Genomic DNA, 22269 nt, shown 5'->3' with positions numbered 1-22269 from the left:
CCTCCACAGTGGTTGCTTTGAGGTGCCCCTGGTATTCCATCTGAAAGCAAAGCTATAATCCTGCTCCAACACTTAGGGTGTTCCCAAGTCACATACTTTTCTCACCACAAAGAAGACAAATTAATGCCTGATAGATTGGGTATTCTTGATCTAAAAAAAAAAAAAAAAAAAAAAAAAAAAAAGCAAACCTGTGTCCACTGTTTCAGCAAGAGGTTTAACATAACCATCCTTGGGGAGCACATCAAACCTCTGAAAACACAAAGTAATATCAGTTCTGCACCATTCCTTGTATGCTTTACAAAGCTTTCCTGCATACTGCAAACATTTTTGCACGTCTCTCTCCACTGCGGTATCTGCCAGTGGATCACTCAGCCTAGGAATGTGTGAGACATCCCCTCTGTACAACTTGGTAGGACAGCAACAGGTAAGCAAGATAAAGCAACGCCCCTTAACTATTCACCAAGAAAGATTTACATAGCCACTATTTACAAAATCATAATCAGATAGAAAAACAGAGGTGCCAGACAGACATCACTATTGGATTAATTTTGTCCAAAATCCTTTAAATCACTTGTGTCAAGGTTTTGCCCTAGCACAGTGACAGAATGGTGTGTGACACACACAAGCTGGTGTGTGAGAACTCAGATGACTGTGACGACAGAAAGGTGCTGGAAACTGATCCTAAACTTTCCTGAAGGGGCACAAAATCTTAAAATCCTGAAGGCAAGATCCTAAAAGATTCAAGCCACAGATGAGTACAGAAAAAGCCCTCAATAACTTGTTTGCATAAATTCTTAATGGCTTGGAAGACAAGAAACCCAGATAAATAGTGCGTTTGGATTCTAGCCTGAAGTTTGATGGACTGAGAACATCTCTCAGTGAGATGGATCATTAAGATGTGAGCTGAATTAAAGATTCAGGAGGATTCTATAATAATGGCTCACAGATGGCTGTGATTTTATACTTCACTCAGCAGCTGTGCAGCATCTTACTGGAGTCAGTTGCCATCCACCCTCAAGAGCCAGCAGGAACCACACTCACAGTACCTTTCCAAAGAGGTGGCAGGAGCTGCTGTGAGTGGAAACACCTGGCACTACTGAAAGGAAGATATTTACTGTCATAACCAAAATATCCTGCAGCAGAGTGAGCTGCTGAGGTGAAAACAAGGCACTGCTCTGTGATTTACTTCCAGCATGTGCATCACAAGGTGAGAAGCTCCACTGGTGCCACTGTGCACTGCTGCAGCAAGGAGCCACGAGGCTCTGAAGTGCCTTGGTTTGGGAGGAGGACTGTCAGCCCTGCACTCTAGGTATGGCTTTGAGGACTCCACTTCCTGTGGGGGATCATTCATCTCTTTTAAAATATCCATCCTCACCAAGGTGGACACTCTGCTCCTCATCAGAAAAATATCACATAACCTTATGTTTTGTGCTAGTGTTAGTGAACCCCTGGGCACACTAATGTCCCAATGCACAGCAGTCCTGTTGATACACTTTGTTCAACCAAGACCAGAAATTCTCTCCTCTGTCTCTGGAGACTGCTGTGAAATATTAATTATAACGTGCCTAGAAAAGGGGAAAAAAAACTGGTTTAAAAATCAAAAGCTTTACCATTGACTATGGCCCTAGGCAGTCACCCACGGGAGTCTTTCACACAGCAGTGATTTGAGTGGGAGAGTGTGAGGTTGTGCTCAGGCAAGGGAAGCACCAAAGCTATCATTACCTCAGCACCAGGAGAACAGGGCTCTCCTTAAATCACAGTTGCTGGATGCTGATTCAAGCATACTCCCCTGAGAGATTTAGGGCTGACCTAGTTTGGGGACCTGTCCATCCCCCTATGTGGAGCAGATCAAAGCTGACATGCTGCATTTGAACCAGAGCACAGACCTGCTGGCAGACCCAGGTAAGAGTGAAACCCCAATGTCCTCATGCCAAGGACATCATCCTACTTCCTGGTGATAGAATCATACAATGTTAAGGACTTGGAAGAGACCCTAAAGATCATCTAGTTCCAAGCCCCCTGCCGTGGCCAGGGATGTCACTTACTAGGTGAGGTTGCTCAGGGCCCATTCAACCTAACCTTGAACACTTCCAGGGATTGGACATCCTCAACTTCCCTGGACAACCTATTCCTGTGCCTTACCAACCTTCGAGTAAAGAATTTATTATCTAATCTAAAAATACTCTCTTTTATTTTAAAAATCCTGCCCCTGGTCCTGTCACTATCTGTTCACACAACAAGTCCCCTTCCCTCCTTTTTATAAGCCCCCTTCAGGTACTCGAAGGCCACAATGAGGACTCCATGGAGCTTTCTCTTCTCCAAACTGAGCAACCCCAAATCTCTCAGACTGTGTCCACAGGAGAGGCTTTTCATCCCTCTGATCATCTTTGTGGCTTCATCTGGAACCACTCAGCACATCTTTCTTGTGCTGGGACCCCAGAGCTGGATGCAGTACTGCAGGTGGGGTCTCACCAGAGCAGAGGGGCAGAACCCCCTCCCTTGCCCTGAAGGCCACATTGCTTTTGATGCAGCTCAAGATCCATCCCATACAGGCAAACACCTACATCTGGAGATACCTTTTCACTCCACTGTTGTGCTCAGCTTCTGCTGCTTTTACCCTGCAGAGCCCCAAAGTTTGATATTGCAGCCTTTCTGTGATACCTGGCTTGGCTTGGTGTGGCAGGCAATGAATCCACACCTTCCTGAGAGAGCAGCAAAGGACACTGCTGAAGAGTGTCACCACCACCACCATGTTACCACCCAGCGTCACCACAGAAACTCACAGAGACTTCAAACAGGAGAGTCTTTGCTGTCAGGGGCATCTGGCACACTCAGCCATACTTGGCCCTTGCAGAGCTTCCCTAAATTCCATACCACTAACAGCCCTCTGCTTTGTGAGAAGAGAGGAGAATGGCAAAGACACAATTACTGTAACTCTCATGAATGTTTACCATTTTCCACCCTTATATGACTCTCTCCTTCGAACATCCCCCAGCAAGCTTAAAAAGAAAACAGTCATCAAGGATGGACAAAGTTTTGGAAGCAATTAGCTGCAAACAAAATAAATACAAAAGTACTTCTGTCCTATACTTAATGCACAAATCCTAGTTGTTCCAGTCCAGCAGACCCAAGTCCTTGAGGTGTTGTTAGCATGGGGAATAATGACCCAGCTCCCATGAAGCCATTCTGTTCATGGGTTACAGCCTCCAGTTCAGCATTCCTTTATTTTTCTATCCCCCTTAATAAAAAATTCACTTGAGAGCCCCAGTTTACCTCTCCACATGTGGATTTACCTCCTTTGACCCTTAGAAGCGTCCATGACAATGACTCTACACCGTTTCAGATTTCATTAGCTTTTCTCAGCCTAGACAGCTTCTCCATAAAGCAGCAAACACCAGCATCCAGCAGTACAATTGGGCCTGGGCTGGCAGGATCCACTGAGATACCCTGAGGCTTCCACTGTCCTGCCTTTCTTTGACATTTTTACAGTTCATCTTTGGAGCATCTGAGATGGTATCAGACTGAAATTTGATTAAGAAAGAAGAGCCATACAAAATCAATGCCATGTGCATTAGGTAGATTAACAACTGGCAGGTTTGAAATGTAATTACATGTAGGAAATTACCATCCCAGGGTCAGAACCTCTAGGGAGGGTGATTCTTGGCATCATGCTATGGAAATGCACTTACCAGTGATGGGGTGGGCAATGAGGAGCAGTCCACACCATGTGCTCAGCTGGTCAAACAAGCTGCAGGTCAGTGTGGGCTCACGGACAACCTAATGCAGGTGTGTACGGACAGATCAAGTGTATCCCAGCCTAAAACCAACTGTTGGCTGTGTTGTCCTCAAAGGAAGGTCTGAGTGATGCTATGAACTGCAATGTCGAGATTTAGGTGAGATGCTCCTGCTACTTTGTCTCTCTTTTTTTTTTTCCTCCCAGGCAGGGTTTATGGCAACATCCAGTGTCTGGGAGTAAAACTAGATGAATTAATACTACAAATGAGGCTAAGTATTTTAAATGTAAAGTCCATTAAGTAGAGCCAGGTGGCAAGGGCTGAGGTGGATTTGCCATTACTGAAAATGCTACAGTGAAAGTGGAAGCTTTTCTCAAAGTTATCCCTCTGTTTTAGGAGCAATCCATTCAGTGTAACCCTGGGGTATCTGATATCCAGCCCAGAGTTCAGACTGACAAATCTCAGTAACATTTGCTCCTTAGTTCTCCTAGCTCTGCTGGAGATGAGCAATCAGGTAACCACTGAGATAACCAGTGCCATTTCTATCTTAATGCTGACATTACTCAGAGCCCTGCTTGCCACCACTGTACTCCAACAATAAGAAGTCAAGAACACAGTGTGTTTGGATTTCTAAATCTAAACTGGGTCCTCCATCAGCAGACTTTGTGTATCCTGGACCCCAAGAGGTCTGTTCAAAGATGAGGGAAGAAAGTCTCCTTCTCTCAGTGATGACGCTGCACAACCTCCTCCAGCAGCCACCCACCCATCCTGCACCGAAAAATCAAGTTTCCATCTCTGGTGTGTGGGGAGCAGTTCCTAAGTCCTCCACATAAATGGGCTGAGGTGAGGTGTAAGGACAAGGCTATAATTGGTGTTGTGACGTCTGTGTGTGGTGCTCCAGGGGGAAGCCACCCACTGTGCCTGTGCAGGAGTCTGAGCTGTGACTGCTCTGAGCTACCCATACTTGTTTCCAGGGGAGACACCATAATTACACCACCATTGCTCAATCACAGTCATTATTTCACTGTCACATGCCTGACGTGCTTCAGCAGCTGTTCTGCAGGGCCAGAGGGGCTCGATTCAATTCACTTCAGTGCTCTGTATTCCCAGCTGCCTTGCAGGTGCTGTGTCCAGGCACAACTACCAGCACAGACAAGGAGGTTGCCTGCAGTGAGGATCATCAAGTCTGGCTCTCTAGAGAGAGACCCTGTGGCAGCCCCTGCTCAGTGCCTCAGCAAGCTCTTAGTGAACCTAATCAGTGGTAGAAAAAAGAGTTCTGGTTCTGGCAGCTCAGATGCCATCAGGACACAGCTGTGTTGACAGAGCAGGTCAAAGTAAATACTTTGCACCAACTTTAGGCCAAATGAATTGGAAAGCTGTTTAGGTGACCCACATCAAAAGTGCGGTTAAGACTAAAGTGTGAATATTTAAACAATCCATTTTAACCAGACCAACTTAATCATGCTTAATTATTGCTTTTCTTAATTATTACTCATGTTTAATTTTACTTGTCACCCAACCTGTACGTATCAGGTTAAGGCATAATGTACATATCCTGCATCTTAGGACAGTGATCAAATCAGAAATGGGAGACAGGCTTGAGCAACTAGAGCATCCCGAGATTTGAGATGAGAAAAGCTTGTACTATTCTGGAAATGGACAGCAATGGAGGGAAAAAGAGGGAAAAAGGAGGGGAAAAAGTGAAGACACAAGAGACCCTTTGGCACTTGTCCATTCCCTTTTTGACATTGTTTTTATTCTGCACACAGTGGACTGATGTGCCATTTACTTTGCTGAATTCTGCAATCAAAAATATTTATATTGCTAATGAACAACAGTGAAAAATACCATGGGTCACCAAAGTTGAACTAGAAACTTGGAAAATGGTCAGATGAAACTTCCTTGTGATAAAGGCTCCTCTTGATTATTCTTTGTGTGGTATGATACTAACCAATAGACAGTAATTTGGGACACTGATGTCAGGTGAAGGGTTGTAGTAATGACTGACCTTATGGTGACCAAAGCTGAATATAATTATTTTATTTTATTGGAATTGCATTATTATTTGACTATATTTTTACCATCACAACACAAGTTAATCAGTGACATCAAGACTGGAGACAGCCTGGGCTTCAGTGATAGTGCACTAGCAAAGTTCACATCCTGAGGGATAAAGGTCAGGTGAAGAATAAAATCAGGACCATGAATTTTAGGAAAAAAAACCCCCAATCCTTCAAAGAGTTAGTCAATAGGACTCCTGTGGAAAACTGCCCTCCGGGGCAAAGGGGCAAAAGAGAGCTGAGAGATCTTAAAAAAGACATTTTTCATACGGCATAAGAGGTCTCAATCCCCAGGTATCAGAAATCAGGAAAGGAAGGCAAGAGACCAACATGGCTGAGTCAAGACCTGCGAGAGAAACTAAAGGGCAGGCAAGAAGGAAATGCACAGGGAGCGGACAGGAAGAGGTACCCTGGGAAGAGTATAGGGACACTGCTCAGGTGTGTAAAGACAGGGTGAGGAAGGCCAAGGAACAGCTGTAGTGAAAGGAAAAGGGGAATTGGTTTTAAATTGGAGGTGATTCGATTAGGATTAGATATAGGAGAGAAAATTTTTACAGTGAGGGTGATTCAATACTAGAACATGTTGCTCAGAGAGGCAGGATGAAGACCACCTCAGAGACTTAAGATAGTGAGGATTTATTTTCTCTGTTTTGATATAAACTTCCTAGGGAAAAAAAATTTAAAAGGCAACTTTGTGCTTTGGTTTCCCATTGAAATAACATTCCACTCTCTGTGAACACAGAGGAAGGATGTATTGTCTCAGAAGACATTTACTGCCACAACAGCATCCCATGGGCAAATGTCAGCCCTCCCCACTCAAAGGTGTGCTTTAAGCACCTCCCATTTGATAAAAGATGTTTCCAAATGTGTCACTTCTACTAACCATCTGTGCATTCTGAGGTAAACATTTCTGCATCATCATTGGATTTTTTCCCTCTATTTCCCTAACTGCAAACCCACAGGCCAAACCCACAAGAAGATTTAGGCAGTCTAGATAGCTTAAAAAGTGGATGAATGCTGGCAGACCAGAACTGCCCATTGTCTTTCTTCCTACAGCTATTGATTGATGTGAGGTAAGAAAGGGTCTTTTTGCACTGTGCCTCTGCAGAAAAAATAAAATGTACAAGGAAGCCACTGACATGCAAATGCAGATTTGACTAGGTTCTACTTCAGATGCTGAAAAGTCCTTTTTCATTTTATATAAAGAGACTGAATGTTTTTACACACCAAGACTTCACAACAAATGTTCTTCTCACCCGCAGAAGACCAGAATAAGTTAAGCCAGGATGACTAACCTCATGTGAAAGAGGGGCCAGCAGAAGGTTTCCTATTTTTTGACTACTCCTGTGTCAGGTGGACGTTTCTTTGCTGGTTTGGAAGCCTGCAGCTCTCTCCTGGTCTCTGCCAGCTGTTTGCCAGCTCACTGCATCATCAACCAAAAACAATGGTGAGCAGCCTCTGCAGCCCATCTGACCAGGCAGAGGCAATGCCCTGCAGCTGCTGTTAACATTTCTCAGCTGAGTTTTCTCCTATGGTTTTCATGCAGGATTAAATTACCTCTAAAGGGCCACCTCAGGTCTGTAATCTCTTCGAATATTTAACTCTGGTGGTTTTTATCTTTTCTTCAGCAAAAGACAAGGTCAAGCATTTTATCAAGATATCAGTGGAAAAGGGTGAGAAAAAAAGAGCAAATCCTCCGTATAAAGCACTTCAGTGTACTCATCCAGCATATTAGAGAGCCAAAGGAGCTTTCTGGCTCCTATCTGGCTGTTGTTGCAATCGTTAATGTGGTTTTGTTCTATTATTAATAGCACCAGAAAGAGAAATCAGGCTCTCAGACAAACTTGAGAGACTGTTGTTTCACATTTGGAAATGAGGAGAAAAGAAAAAAAAATTAAAATAATGGAAATAAGCAAAGGGAAGGGGAAGGAATACTTAAAGTACTGAGCATGCAACAGTAAAATCTGCAGATGCCTACAGCAGAGTAGGAATGGCAAACTAAATCTTTTACAGACTTTGTAAGTCACTCCCAGAGCCTGGTAGTTTAAGGCCACTTTGTAATTAAACAAAAATAACCTAATTTTTTACAGTGCCTATTGTATTACTTGATACATTTATGTTTCCTAGAACTGCTGATTGACAAGCAGAGAAAAACAAAACAGAAGAGCAGCATTAATGGATTAAAAACCTACAGCCTGGAGTGGCATATGATTAGCCTCATCTGAATGTGTTTGGACAGGATTTTAACAAAAAACTTTGTTAGGAAAATACATCATGAATATTCCAAGGTAAGTAAAATTAAGAATAACACTCCAATCTGGCTTCTCTGTAAAGTTGCCCTGAGTTAGGTACCAAATCCCGCAGAAGAGCCAGGCAGGGTGCATGCCTTCACTCACACCTGGCAGAAATGGTTCCCCTGCTGAAACCTTGCACCAATGCCCAAGCACCAAAGTCCAGGATGTCCACAGGATCCTCTTCAAACTCCAGCCCAACAGCAGGTGATATCTGCTGAAGCTTCCCATTGCTTTTGGGGTGCTGGGAGGCAGGCAGGTGATGGGAGGACTCAGAGAGGTCAGGTATCAAGGTCAAATTCAATCAGATTGGCTGCTAATCAATAATCCAGCCATCATCAGTACAAGAGGAAATTACTTCAGGTTGTGTCAGAGGACTTTACTAAAAGTTGCTTCTCTGAAAGGTTTGTCAACCCCTTGAACAAGCTGCACAGGGAAGTGGCGGAGTCACCATCCTGCAGGTATTTAAAGACATGTAGATGTGGTTCTTATGGGCATGGTTTAGTGGTGGAGTTGGCAGCGCTGGGTTAATGCTTGCTTGATGATCTCTTCCAACCAAACTGATTCTATGATTCCTTGAAGCCAAGTGGTTCTCTCTGTAGTCACCTGTTGATGGGGCTGCACCCCATGCCCTGCAGCACCAGCCCCCACAGTGCAGCTCATATATGGCCACAGCTCTCCACAGGCTGCACGCAAGAAGACTGCCCTGAAAATTGCCCCTGCTCTCTGCTGCTCCCCTGCCTTGCCAAGGGGCCCCCACCGTGCCCAGCTGCCACCCAGCACTGCTATTTCACACCCCAACAAATTTCTGCTTAAGAGAAACCTCCTCCCTTGCAGAGGGGATGTTTGCAGCACAAAGAGAGGAAGTATTGCTTCCAAGGGGCTCTCAGGGAGAGGGGAACCAGCCAGCTTTTAAATAAATATGGTTTATAATAGCTCGGTTGAATGCTTTCTTAATGCTGAGCACTTTGAGATATGTATTTCTTGAGGTGCAGTTTATATTAAAAAAAAAATCCAACCTCTAGGTGTTTCATAATTTTTCCTTTAAAAAGAAGGAATTTAAAAGTTCTTTGCTGTTAATTGTTGATGCTGAACACAAACACAGGACTTCTTTTTATCACAGGACTGAACATTTGACCTATGGTAGCCAAAACTGCCAAAATTTGAGAGGAGCTTAAAACCTGTATTTCAATTTCATTACTAACAACTCTCTTTCGAAGAGAGTGGATTTACTTTATGCAACCAGTTAGATACATTTAAAATATGCAGGGATTCAATTAATTTCATATGAGAATATAGCTTATAAGTTGTGCTGCCAAAATATTTCACTGGGCCACGAGCTCAAAAATAATTTTAATAAAGGCTGAAAGAAATAAAAAAGGAAAATTGCATGAAGTCACATCACCATGAGACCTTCTTTAATGCTCTGAGGAATAAAACTGCCACAAAGTGATGGGATCAGGAAGGAACATTGTCTGACAAAATCTCTCCCAGGGGAAGCACTACACACTTTTTCATACACACATTCCCAGCGGGGACAGTCAGGCACCATGTTGGCCTGAGGCAGCAGAGGGGATTTGGCAAAGCACAGGAGCAGCTCAGGCAGACAAGGTGGAAGGAAAGTGCCTCAAGGCCTGCCTCTGCAGATCCAGTGCAAACACACTTCCAGGCAAGCCCAGCTCCACAGCAGGCTACAAAACCTACGTGGGATAAACACTTGGGCAGTATGTGCTCTGTGACTTCCTTCCCTGGCCCATCATCTGAGTATTGTCGCTGAAGTTTCAAGAGATGCACCAGAAGTCAGTGAAGCTGGAGATTTTTTTGCATCTGAACAAAATCTGGGCCCTGGAGTCCATGAAGATTGTGCTGTCTCTTGTCAAGACCTGACCTAAGTCCTAGAAGTCCTCCCTGAGAGGTGCATGAAAGAATCTGTAATGCTATATAGAGCATTGGCAGCATATGATAGCAACATACTTCTTTAAAAAGCCCCAGCAGGAGTGGGTCCCCTGCAGCTGAGCCCTGCACAAGCCTCACTCCTGCTCAGCCCCCTGCCCAGAGCTGTGCTTCAGCCCTCCAGACCCCCTTGGGACTCACCTGTTCTCCTCACAGCCAGCCAGTACATAAGGAAACCTGCATTATTCCTTACAGTGCAGATTGCAGCTGTCCCTCCTCACCTGGGTGATTTGTTTTTCCTCACACTGCCCCTGAGGAGCCTGTGCTGACCAGCACGCTGAAACATCTCTTTAATCCACAACTCTACTAAAGAAAACTTGGGGAGAGGGAAATGCAAGAAAGAGAATGGAAAATCTGCAGAAAGGCTGATCCAGTGTGCAACTCTTTCCCTGGTCAGAGGGGCAAGCCTCCTGGGGCGTATACGGCTTCTGGTAGCCATATATAAGGAATCCTCTGAGCAAGGGTGAATTTTCAGGATTGGGATGCTCTCTCGTTTTCTGATGGTGTTTCCCACTACCTGACACTGTTCGGTGCTTCTGAAAGAAGCACAAGGATTGCTGGGGACCTCCTCTGGACGGCAGCAGAAGGGAGAGAGGAGCACCTAGTGCATGTGCCGGGTACAGGTGGATGGGAACCAGGTTCATTTTCCAACCTGGTCATCTGAGATGATCTCTGGGCACGCAGAGATGCTGCTTTCCAGCCCACCCCCAATCCCTCTCACCTGCAGCATCACCAGACCTCTTGGAGCAAAAAAGTAATTTTTTTAACATCCTGAAGAGAAGTTTCCCTTGCGGATGCCAAACCACACTGAAAACCAGCCTCCTCGGCCAGGTCTCCCGATCCTGGCTCCCGGCTCCAGGCTCCGGCCGGGCAGGGCTGCGCGTAGCGCTCATTTCCCGGCTGGGCGATGGCCGGCGGCCCGGCAGCGCCTTCCCTTCCTCAGCCAATTGCATCTCCGGCCGGCACCGGAGACCGCGGGCTGTGAGGCGGGGGAGCGCCCGGGGCCGCTGCGGGGGGAGCAGGGAGCGGCCCCGGCGGCAGCGGGAGGAAGAGGAGGGAGGCAGGGAGAGAAGCGGGGCAGAGCCTGGGGCAGGCACCCCCGGGTCGGGCCGCGCCGGCCGGCCCGGGCACTTCAATGCAACCCCTGGGGCTCCGGCTTCCCGCTGATGAGAGCGCTGCAGGGCTGCCGAGGCCGGGGCGTCGTCGTGGGCACCGTCACCCTCTGCCTGGCCGCCGGGTGGGCTCTGCAGAGTAAGTGTCCGTCCCCGTCCCTGCCTCCCCGCTGCCTCCCCCGGCCCTTCCCTCCCGCTCCTCGCCGCGATGTCCCGGCTCAGCCTCAGCGCCCGCCGACCCGCGGGCAGCGCTCTGCCCAGCCCGTCCGCAGCGGGGAGCGGCTGGGGAGGGCATGGCCACGGGACATACCGGGAATCGGGCAGGCATCGCTGCCCTCGGAGGGCTGGACGTGCTCAGGGGAGGCTCGTCCCGGCTCCTGCTGCCCGGAGGGAGCGGGGGAGCCGAGTGGGAGCGCCGCACGGGGCGGCTCCAGCAGCCGCCGTCCCCCCGCTGCTGCTCCGAGGGGACAGGGCGTGGGAGGGGAAACAGCCCCGGCTGGTCAGCCCGAGGGCATCGGCCGCGCTGGGAATGGGGGCTCCAAGGCGGCACCGCACGGGGTCTGAGCGGGGATGGGGCAGAGAGCCGTCCGCTCCTCTCCCAGAGGGGCCTGAAGGAGGGAGGCTGCTGCCAACCCACCCTCGCCCGGGGGCCGGGGTGTCAGTACCGCCAGCCACTTCGCTTTGGTCACGGCGCTCCACAGGGGTGACGCACAAGCAGGACACCAAAGGGTGGACGATCAGTCCGCAGGGTTTCTGAGGCCCTTTTAGAGCTGTCCCCCCAGTCTGGAGCTCCTGCGTGGAGGCTCCTTGCTGCCAGCGTTTATCTTTCGCACTCACTGCCCAGCACACTGCACGCCCGGCTGCGTTGCCACGGCCGGGTCTGGCACGCAGAGCCGCACTTCCCACTTGGACTCTTGGCCAGGCAAATACTTTGGAGCAGAGCAGCGTGCCAGGACGGCAAACTCGGTGAGCTCTGAGCAGCTCCTGCACCCTCTTCTCCTGGGTGCGTGTTTTGCTGGGTGTGAAGGGGCTGGTTTTGCCAGCAGCAGAGTGCAGTCACCTTGCATAGGGCGCTGCATGTGGGTGTGATGTTTGCTCTCCAGCCTGGTGCAGCTCTGTTGGGTTAGACCGGTTCAGGTGATCTAGGCACACTGCCTACTAAAAATAGTTTTGAATGGTTAGATACTGCAGTGTGTTTTTTAGCTCTGCATGCCAGATAGGGACAGAACATGTTTGCAAATCATTTAATGGAAAGATTTATATTCTCTCTTTTTTTCACATATACCTTGCAATCACATATTCAAAATAAAGTCTCTATAAAAACATGAAAGGGTCACTGAGGGGAGACACTCAGCTCCTATCTGGTCAGAAACAGTGGGAAAGGCCTTTAAATAAACACACAGACCAGAAAACAATTGGAACAATTTGCAGCGATTACCAGAAGTTCCCGGCTGTTCTGTTTCTGTAGCTGGCACAAACCTCATTTTCACAGCTCTGGTTAGTCTCTCCTGCACACAGGCTGAACAGCAGACCACAGCTCAGCTGAGGATGCACTGAGCTGCCTGGAAAGCATGATTTTCCTGCAGAGGGACTGGGCAGCATGAGTAAGACAATGCTCATGAAAGGGGGAGCCCAGGAGAATTATCTTGGAAAAAGCCTAGATCCTATTTGGTACTGTAGATGAGGGCCTGGGAATTGAACCGGCTTCTTGAGCTCCCTTACCAGAGGAGTTAGTGAATTCTGCTACAGATCCCAAATACAGTGAAGTCAGGTTGTAGTTCACCCATCTCTTCCATTTGTGGTGGCTGTGGAGTTTTGGGCATAGAGGGAGGGCTCCTATTTTAAGATTTTTTTTAATATATTTTTTTCCCTTGGAGATTTTTTCTTTGTCTTTCTTAATCATTCTTATCCCTGAAGACTCTGCAGAACCTTCAGGATCATCCCCAGGTGTCCTGCTTTGCACTTGTGCAGTGTAGCTGAGGGTCTCATTCTCACTGCACCATTGGGTTATGGACATTTACAGATCAGCATTTCTTTTTATTTTGCTCTTGCAGTCAGGCTGCTCCCACAGTAAGGGAGTAGAGCAAGTGAGCCGCTCCAAGCCAAACCAGGAAAAGGCATTCAGCCTTACTCTGTGCTTTATCAGTATTTCGTCTGCTTTGATTTTTGTGGGTAGATAACAGAATTTCAGCCTTTAGCCAAGGGTCTCAAACAAGCCACTAATAAAAAGAACACACATATGCCAGTTAAAACTCCAGTGTTGGTGTTCATCCAAATCTTCATGCAGAAACACCAAATATAAGCAGAAATTACTGCAGTTACACATTAAACTAAGCCATTGGTTCAGTTTCACAGTGTCATGAACAGCTCTGTAATCACATCAGGAGGAAGTAGGTGAGAATTAAATATTCTTTTATATGCATTTTTTACCCAGATATCATCAGGAACATGAAGTCCCTGGCTTCTCATTAAACTGCGTGCCTTTAGTTACAAGGGATTTACCTGCACTGGCTTGTTAACCGGCCACCTTCTATAAGCTGATATTTCCAATGTTGATTAGAAAACATGACAAAGTCCTTGCCAAGACTTCACATACTTATATCTACTACAGCTCTTGCTTTTGGGGGATGGTAGATAACGAATATGATAGATTACAGTAATTTCACGATTATAAGCTGCGCCATTTTGACTAAAATTTTGGTCCGAACCCGAAGTGCGGCTTATAATCAGGTGCAGCTTATATATGGACAAAGAACAAAAACTTACTGTTTTAGTTTGGAGGACAGGTGTCTGCTGAGAAAGGCAGGAGCCTCTCTTTGAAATGGAGAATGTAAACCCCCTCCCTCCAATTTATTATAATTTTGAAATCAAGGGGCTTTCAGGTAAAAATACGGGAATTAGGAATAACAGTTCTTTTCTAGGGAAATTAAAATAGAAATACAGTACTACAAAGAAACAAACTGCAAACCCTGACAAAGTCAGAGTACAACCTGACACCCTGTCAGGCAGGGTGTTGGTAGCAGTCCCATTAAATGGTGGCTGCATCCTCCTGCAGTGACAGATGTGATTCAGTTGGAGCAGTGCTCCTGTAGAAGGTGCAGTTTCCCTCTGGAGGTCCAGTGGTGATGTGGAGAAATCCGGTTTTCCTCTGGAGTCCAGTGGAGAAAGGGGCTCCCTTAGTGTCCCAAAACCTCTGTTTTTATCTTGGTAAGAAATGTTGGGCTCTTCCCCTTGGCTGGAGCAACTTCCAATGGGATGCAGTAATTTTATCAGTCCCACAGTGGGACTCAATGGCCATTAGCAGAAAATGACTCGCTGGAGGAAGGATGGGTTGTGAAAAGATAAAGAACAATGCCCTGCCTGGTTTCAATGGATGGCCCATTAGCAGAATATCTGCCGTTGAGATAAGGATCACTGCCCCCACCCTCAACAGATGGTGATAGAATGGATACCTTTTATCACACTCTGCATTGTAATGTGCAGCTTATAATCAGGTGCGGCTTATAATTGTGAAATTACTGTACCTTGGACACAGTGACTAAACTTTCCCTGTATATGCAGGATTTGTAAAGAGAGCCAGTTACTGATGAACAGAAGAAAATTGCTCAGTTTTCAGAGAATGTTATGCTTATCCAAACCCCCTTTCTATGGGGGTGTTAAAACACTGAAACACAATGCAATTATGTATCCTCTACAGTGGAAACATTTTTACTATCACAAATTATAAATGTGTATTTAGTCTTCAAGTATGCATGTTACTTTTATAAAAAGCAGAAAGAAAAGGGTATTGAAAAGCATAAGCTATCCTCTCCTAAAACAGATCACTGATAGGTAGGATGGATCACCAGGACCCAGAGGTCCCAACATGCCCTGGACAATTGGTGCAGCATCACTCCAGACTCATCATTCTCCTTTGTCTTTCAGCTCCTGGAGGAGTATCCTTAGTCGTCCCACAACCCAACATCAATGCAACAGTGGCACAAAACATCCTCCTCTCAGTTGAATACACTTGCAGAGGCGTGGCCACCATTGAGTGGAAGCATGTATCAAGCTGGGGCACCACCAACATTGCTGAGTGGAGAAGTGGGAATTACATCAACATATCCACGGTCTACAAGGACAGAGTGACTACTTTTGAAAATGGCTCTATACAGCTTCAGAATGTGGGCATGAGAGACGCTGGCTACTATTTCGTCACTGTAACAGAGGAGCATGGAACCAATGCCTACGGCACTATTGTAGTGAATGTTTATGGTACAAACTAGACAGCACTTCTTGGCTTTACCTTATGTTTAAGCATCAATCTACTTGTGATCAATTTTATAATATTATTTTTTTTCCATTTTCCCTACAGAGATTATCTATGAAGATTTGCATTTTGTAGCAGTTCTCTTCGCATTTCTCGCTGCAGTATCTGCCATTCTAATCTGCTTAATGTGGCTGTGTAATAAATCTCTGCATCTATTTCAGAAGAAGACAACACACAAACTAACAGGTATTTCTCTACAACTGTAGTCAGGATATAGGGTCTTCAAGCCTGAAATTTGAGCCTAAAATTTGTACCATAAAGGTGCTATACAAGGCCACTGAGCAACAAGACTGAAGGGCTCAGATCAGTTATCCTGTTCTAACTCCTGAGTAGCTGAGGCAACTGAATAACAGGCATTTAGCTGAAGAAAATTCCACAGGACATCTACCTTATATGTTTCACATTAGAAATAATAAAATACTTCCCAACATTTTTGATTGCAAAACTTGAGGAGAAAAGGCCAGAGCTGCAACAACCCCCATCAAAGGGCAGGCAACAAAGTCAAGAGTATCAGCAATTGAGTTCACATCAGCAGAGTGTATCCTTGGGGAAAATATTCAAATGACCCTTGGGAGTGGCCCCCACCTCAGTTCAATCCTCAGCGGAGGATTGCATCTCCTCCTCTCAAGCCCCCACTTTTGATCCAGCTGCAGACTCCAACAAACACTGAATAATATCAAAACCTGACACTGAAGACAACAGTCATGAAAAGGTCAAGGGAACACAAGGGCTATGCTGAAAGGACATAGAGAAGAAATTTCCAAGCCACTGCCAGGGATATTTGGCCTAGACAGAAAGACAAGGTGCACATAACAGGCCTGGGATCACGCTCTTAGTCACATCTTTGAAATGGGATGTTTCCTTTACCACTTCAAAATATTTCAGATGTCCCTTCTTTGTAAGTGCAGATCGACTCGTGTTTTCTTGCCCTCTAGGTAAAAAGGTCTGTATTTCTTCTGTAGTAAGAGTTACATTACAACAAGCAGCCTAGCTATCAGTATTTTACTAGACCAACACAGACACTCAAGCACCCGACAATTCATGGCCCAGACTTTGTGTCAACTCTGCGGAACCTAACAGAGGAAGAAATTAACTTGGTTTGAGCTGCTTCTTCCTTTGTGTTGCACACCTACAGCTCTTAAGGGCTGCTGCTGTTTTCATGGTGCATACACCACTCTCAAGCTTTTGTAGCTACTGAAAACTTTCCTATCGTGCCAGAATATACAGGATTTTGTTCAGATAAAGTCTCTTCCTCCAGCTGAAGCCAATCTTCCCACAGGGCTGAACTGAATAGATATGTTCATCTAATGTATGTCAGAGTTCAGGAAAGCACAGTTCTATAAACTTGTTGTGTGATCTCCCAGGAAATGGCTTGAAGCAGAGACCTAATTTCTGCTCCAATTCTATCTCAGAAGAGCCCTCCTTTCAGAAGTCATGAAGAGAGATAGAAGAACAGGCCCTATGGACTTAGTTTTCTTAGCACCTTTAGCCTTGTACTGGAAGAAATTGTCACTTTAAAGATTGTGAGAACCTCTTTATACAATTAAATGTTTAGAAAAGATGTATTTGAAACCTAATTTTAGATGAGCAAGCTTGAGCTAATATTAAAAAGTTTAAAATGTCTCGGCACAGTTAATTTTGGAATGTTGGCCTTCCAATCCATTTGCCAATCAATAACAATATCCTTTCATTTACAGCAAGTACAACAGAAGAGATTGAACTGGAAACCATTGAGTGTTAGCCAAGGACTGTGTCATAATAAAAATACCAATTCTACCTCAGGAGAAAGTATTGTCCAAGAAAGCAAGAACAAACCTAGAAGGTAAAATGCTTGTGACTACTGCAGAAACATCCTGACTTGCAAAGTAATTAAATTAGCAGTGTCTGATGGAGCTGTTTTGACCTGTTAAGTTTTCAGTTCTGCTAGTCAAGGTCAGAGTAAAAAAGAGTATGCTTTCATGCTGAGCATGAACACATTTTTGTGGTTAGCTAATAAAATCTACAGCCTCTACCACTCTTAAAAACAACCAACCTACCAACCAACCAACCAAGCCTCTAAGATCAACCCATAAAGGAAATTATCATGGTCTGGAAGGACACCTGCATTTTGGATACAGCAAGTCTCCTATTACAGACAGAGTGGTCATTAGCATCCATCAACATAATAAATTAAATATCTAATTACAGTATTACATAAAAAAAATTAATTGCAAGCATTGAATCCTGTTTATTGCACCTATGCTGCTACTTTTGGGTGTAAGGAACTTCCTGAAGCTCTGAAGACAAACTGCAATTTTTCATGAGACAAAACTACAGTAATTTCACAAATACAAGCCGCACCATTTTGACCAAAATTTTGCTCCTACACTGGAAATGCGGCTAATACTCAGGAGTGGCCAATATGTGAATAATTTTCTGACGTTTTCAACCTCGAGAGTGTAAACCGAGTCAGTGCAAACTGCAAAGTCAAGCACCTGCCAGTAAAACCCTGCATTTATGCGGTTGTTACAAATTGGTTACTCTGTTGTGCGGTGGGTGGAGCTGCTCTGTGCAGGCAGCACAGGGGGTGGGGAAGGTGGGGCAGCTCTCTCCTGCTGGCCCCGCGGCTCGGGGGAAGGCGGGCAGCTCTCTCCTGCTGGCCCCGTGGCTCGGAGGAGGCAGGGGCTCTCTCCTGCTTGGCCCTGCAGCTCGGGAGGGAGGCAGGGGCTCTCTCCTGCTTGGCCCTGCAGCTCGGGAGGGAGGCAGGGGCTCTCTCCTGCTGGCCCCGTGGCCCAGGGGGAGGCAGGGGGCTCCATGTTGCTGGCCCTGCGGCTCGGGGGGCTCCCATCCCCGCATGCCACCGCCACAGGAGCGGGGCGGCTCCATCCCCGCCTCCCATCACCGCCGCGGGTGCCAGCAGGCTCTGTGCCCCTCCTGCCACCGCGGGGCAGCGCCGGGCCGGGGTGACTGAGCCCAACGGTGGCGGTGGCCGGCCTCGAGCGGCCCCACTGAGCAGCAGCGCCGAGCTGGGCCTCCCAGCCCTGTCGGCAGCCCCAAGCCTGCACAGCCCGAGCCGAGCCAGTAAACCCCCCGCCATGCCGCCGTTCTGTTACTATTTGGCAATTTTGTTGCACGTGGGTCCTCACTGTGAACGACAGAGCGGCTTATACTTAGGTGCGGCTTATTTATGGACAAAAAACGAAATGTTTGCCAACACCCAGAGATGCGGTTTATAGTCCGTGCGGCTTGTATTCGTGAAATTACTGTAACTTTGAAAGAACGCTGAGCTGGTCAAAGTACTCCCACTTGTGTTTCTAATTGTTTACATTGCCCCAGGATGAACGTTAACACGCATTTTATGACATTACTAGAGCAGGTGGTTGTACAAGGAATACTGCAGTCAGGCACTAAAGAGGACTCTGTCTATAAAGATTAGAGGGGTCAGATAAAATACTGACACATAACACCAGTAGGGTGGCAAAGTACTAAACAGTTTTGTTGTGAAAGATGTCAAGTCCTTTGCAAACTTAGCCTAGTGATGAACAATCTATTTGAGAAGGAAAATTAAAACAGCATTACTTTGAAATATACTATTTACAAATACAATTTAAAATTGCTCTTGTTGAGAAGCCACGTTTGCTTTCCCTATGTTGTAAGAAAACATGAAGTGACCCAATTAATGTTTTCTTGAATCTGAATATTGCACATATTGCGATTCTCCACCTGTAGATCTGTCGGGTGGAATAACATTTCTGTTTGTCAGTGAGAGAGCAGTTAACTGACCTAGTTACAAATTATTGTTTTGCTTTTGTAATGAGAATTTTGCAGTGTGAAAATAAACTTTGAACTTGGAAGACACCATGGACTAGTCTGTGCCTGTAGATTGCCATATGGCTGTTTGACTCAAACTGCTGCTACTACCTTTCTCACACCTCATCTCACTTGGTTGCAAAAACTTTTACAGAACAGGCTGACAGAGCTTTCCCTCTGGTCAGGGACTGGAATGCTCAAGTGCAGAGGTACAATGGGTTCCATTTGGAAAAATGTTCAGGGAATTTCTCAACAAGTCCATAGTGATGCAGCTAGGTGCCAAACAAGCCAAAGCACCCTGTGCACAATACCTTTAAGCCATCCCATACTGAGCTGGCCATTTGTAGTACAAAGGGCCTCTCTTCCAGTCATAAATTGAGGTACCAGATTCTGCCGTTTGCTCCTTCCTACATCTAGAACAGGTCAAAAAAGGTGAGAAATTAAATAAGTATCAGATACAGCACAGACAAGTAACAGTTTATTCCAATTCACTGCTTTAAATGTATATTGCCCATCTTTTATGTCTTTGAGTGAACTAAATTTTGACAACAGGGAAACTCTAAGTGCATGTTTCAATCACCAACTTGAATTACTTGGTAAAGCACGCTTACAGAATATGGAAAACATCGTTAGGGGTTCTTTTTGAGCCCTAAATCTTAGACTTTTAATGCAAAAAGCATTAAAGCACTTTGAATGTGGAGCCAGGTATTAGGCTGAGCTGAATATCCAGCAGGTGCTCTGCCAGACTTAGAAAGTACAAAAAGTGCAGCTTACACATAAAACCACTATTATCTGCTAATACTGACCTGAACACTGCAATTGCCAGAGGAAGTCAGGAAATGTATCCAGACATGAATAACCATTCCAGTGCATTGCTGTGATTGCAGAGGTCACACACACATTTAAACCACAATGTTAGAAATCTGGGATGAAAGTAGGAAATGAACACTTTAAATTCTTCCGTTTAAAATGTACTACAACAAAAGAAGTTTACAACTAGCACAGTTGTTCTACCTCTTCCAGCTTGGCTGAAGTCACTGCAACTTCAGGCACCCATCCTTGGCTATTGAACCTGCTGCCAACCTCACTTTTAGGTAGTAATATCCTGTATAGCAGGGACTCAAACAGTATTGGGTGAGAACATTCAGCCTGTACATAGCTTTACTTATAGACAATTCCTCATACAAAAATTTGATCCACAATTTAACATGCTTACCCTACATAGGTAACATTACTTTAAAAATACATTTTTCTGAAAATTATGTTTGTCAATATGCATTATTAATGCCAATATTTGATGGACAGAATGTGAGGCTAAACTGTAGCAGTTTCTTGTTACCCTGAAGCACCTAAAGTCTTATGGAAGGTTGTTACAGTAGAAATTCAGAAACTAATAGCTGTTCTTATTATACTTGTAAATTCCCCGCAGAATAGCGGCAAATTTAATATTTACAGCATAGATGATCAAAGGGATTAAGGCATTTTACCTTTTAACTTGAATTAAAGAGATGTTCAAGTTCATCAGATTGCTTTGGCAATCAATTGAAAAGGTCTTAATCATTCACTATTGTCATAATTTCATCTTCAAACATGCACTACCAAGTTTCAAGACTGTCTCTCTGTTAGATGTCTCATCAGTCTGTTTTCCATTAAAATTGCTAAACCCCATGTATTCAACAACAAAACACAGACTCTCCAGGTCTATAATAATTTTTTTGTTATTATTACTGCGGGGTTTTTTCAGCTACACCTAGAAGCCTTGATAAGTGTTTTCACACTACCATGCAGAACTTGCCCTTCTGCAACACAGGAGGTGTCCTTCTTTTCAGGAGAGAAGTGCTGCAACCATGAGACTGTAATAGAGCCACAGTGATCTGATTACTTGGTAGCGAAGAACTTACTTGATGAAAAGGCTATTGCTACATGCAGACCTGTCAATTTAGGTTAAGAGCAATAAAATGTAAGGCACTTTCAAGTTTCATAGACTCATCTTCTAATTATTAATAGAGATTTGTTGTGTTGGCAGAAGTCAGAACAACCTCATCTAGCCGGATGCATGAGCACATGATCAGGCTGTTGGCTGAACTGTTCACCAAGGAACAACCCCCTCCCTCTGCCTGTAATCACAGAATGTCTGCTGGCACAGCAATACAGGACCTGGCATCACGGGGGTTAGTTTAGGCTCAGCCCTGTTTCAAGATCAGGAGACTATTTTCAACTAGGGCTTTTAATTTTCATCAGTTGTCTTGGGTAACACATGAGCACCTGAAAGGAAAACCTTTTCTCTCTCTTAGTTCAGTCCCACAGTAGCAAGTACTTCCAGGAACTGCAACAAGATGCTCCATGCTGGCCAAACACCAATGTTAAGTGCAAGAACTGCTTTAGCTACATGCTGTGCAGCAGCTTGTTAGTCATTTTCCTATAACTGCTCTTTATACTTGAGAATACAACAAAATAACAACTGTCACCATGGAAGTGTCATGTTCATTTCAAACATGTTTATGTGCAAGAAGTTCATATATATATACATACAGACCAACACCTCATAAGACAATATGGACAGGAATATGAACCAGTTGACACAGACAGGTTGCAAAGACCCTTAGCACCTAAGTACCAAAAAAAAAAAAGGAAGCTTTGTTGAACACCATACTGTAAGTTTCAAGAAGGCTACAATTATAACCAAAACTATACAAAACGTAACTTTTTTATTTTGAAAGAACTCAAAAGAGCTGATATTTAGGAAGATATTATTACAGTAATTTCACAAATACAAGCCACAGTAATTAGACAAAAATTTTGGTGGAAACCCGGAAGTGCGGCTAATATTTGGGTGTGGCTAATTTATGAACAAAAATGTGATATCTCCTCTTACCTAGTATCATACCAGTCCAGTCCCGAGCTGAAACAGTTTGAAATCCATGGTTTCCCGTTGTTCCGACGATGAACCAATCAGAGAACAGCTTATTGCCTGCCTGTGGATGGCGGCGTTACTGAGGGGCGGGGGTTGTTATTGGGGTG

At 45.2% G+C, this 22269-nt stretch overlaps 1 protein-coding gene across 1 annotated transcript; it reads left to right on the top strand.

Annotated features, from left to right (window-relative positions):
• The first annotated feature begins 11093 nt into the window (after positions 1-11093).
• VSTM5 (V-set and transmembrane domain containing 5) lies at positions 11094-17962 on the top strand. The gene is made up of 4 exons (XM_033084360.1): positions 11094-11289; positions 15075-15404; positions 15505-15645; positions 17157-17962. Exons 1-4 carry the CDS (start codon positions 11205-11207, stop codon positions 17198-17200), a joined length of 600 nt encoding a protein of 199 aa, XP_032940251.1. The 5' UTR covers positions 11094-11204; the 3' UTR covers positions 17201-17962.
• The last annotated feature ends 4307 nt before the right edge of the window (positions 17963-22269 follow it).

This window comes from Catharus ustulatus, chromosome 2 (assembly GCF_009819885.2).
Source record: "Catharus ustulatus isolate bCatUst1 chromosome 2, bCatUst1.pri.v2, whole genome shotgun sequence".
Taxonomy (NCBI): Eukaryota; Metazoa; Chordata; class Aves; order Passeriformes; family Turdidae; genus Catharus; species Catharus ustulatus.
This window is presented reverse-complemented; position numbering and strand designations above follow the sequence as displayed.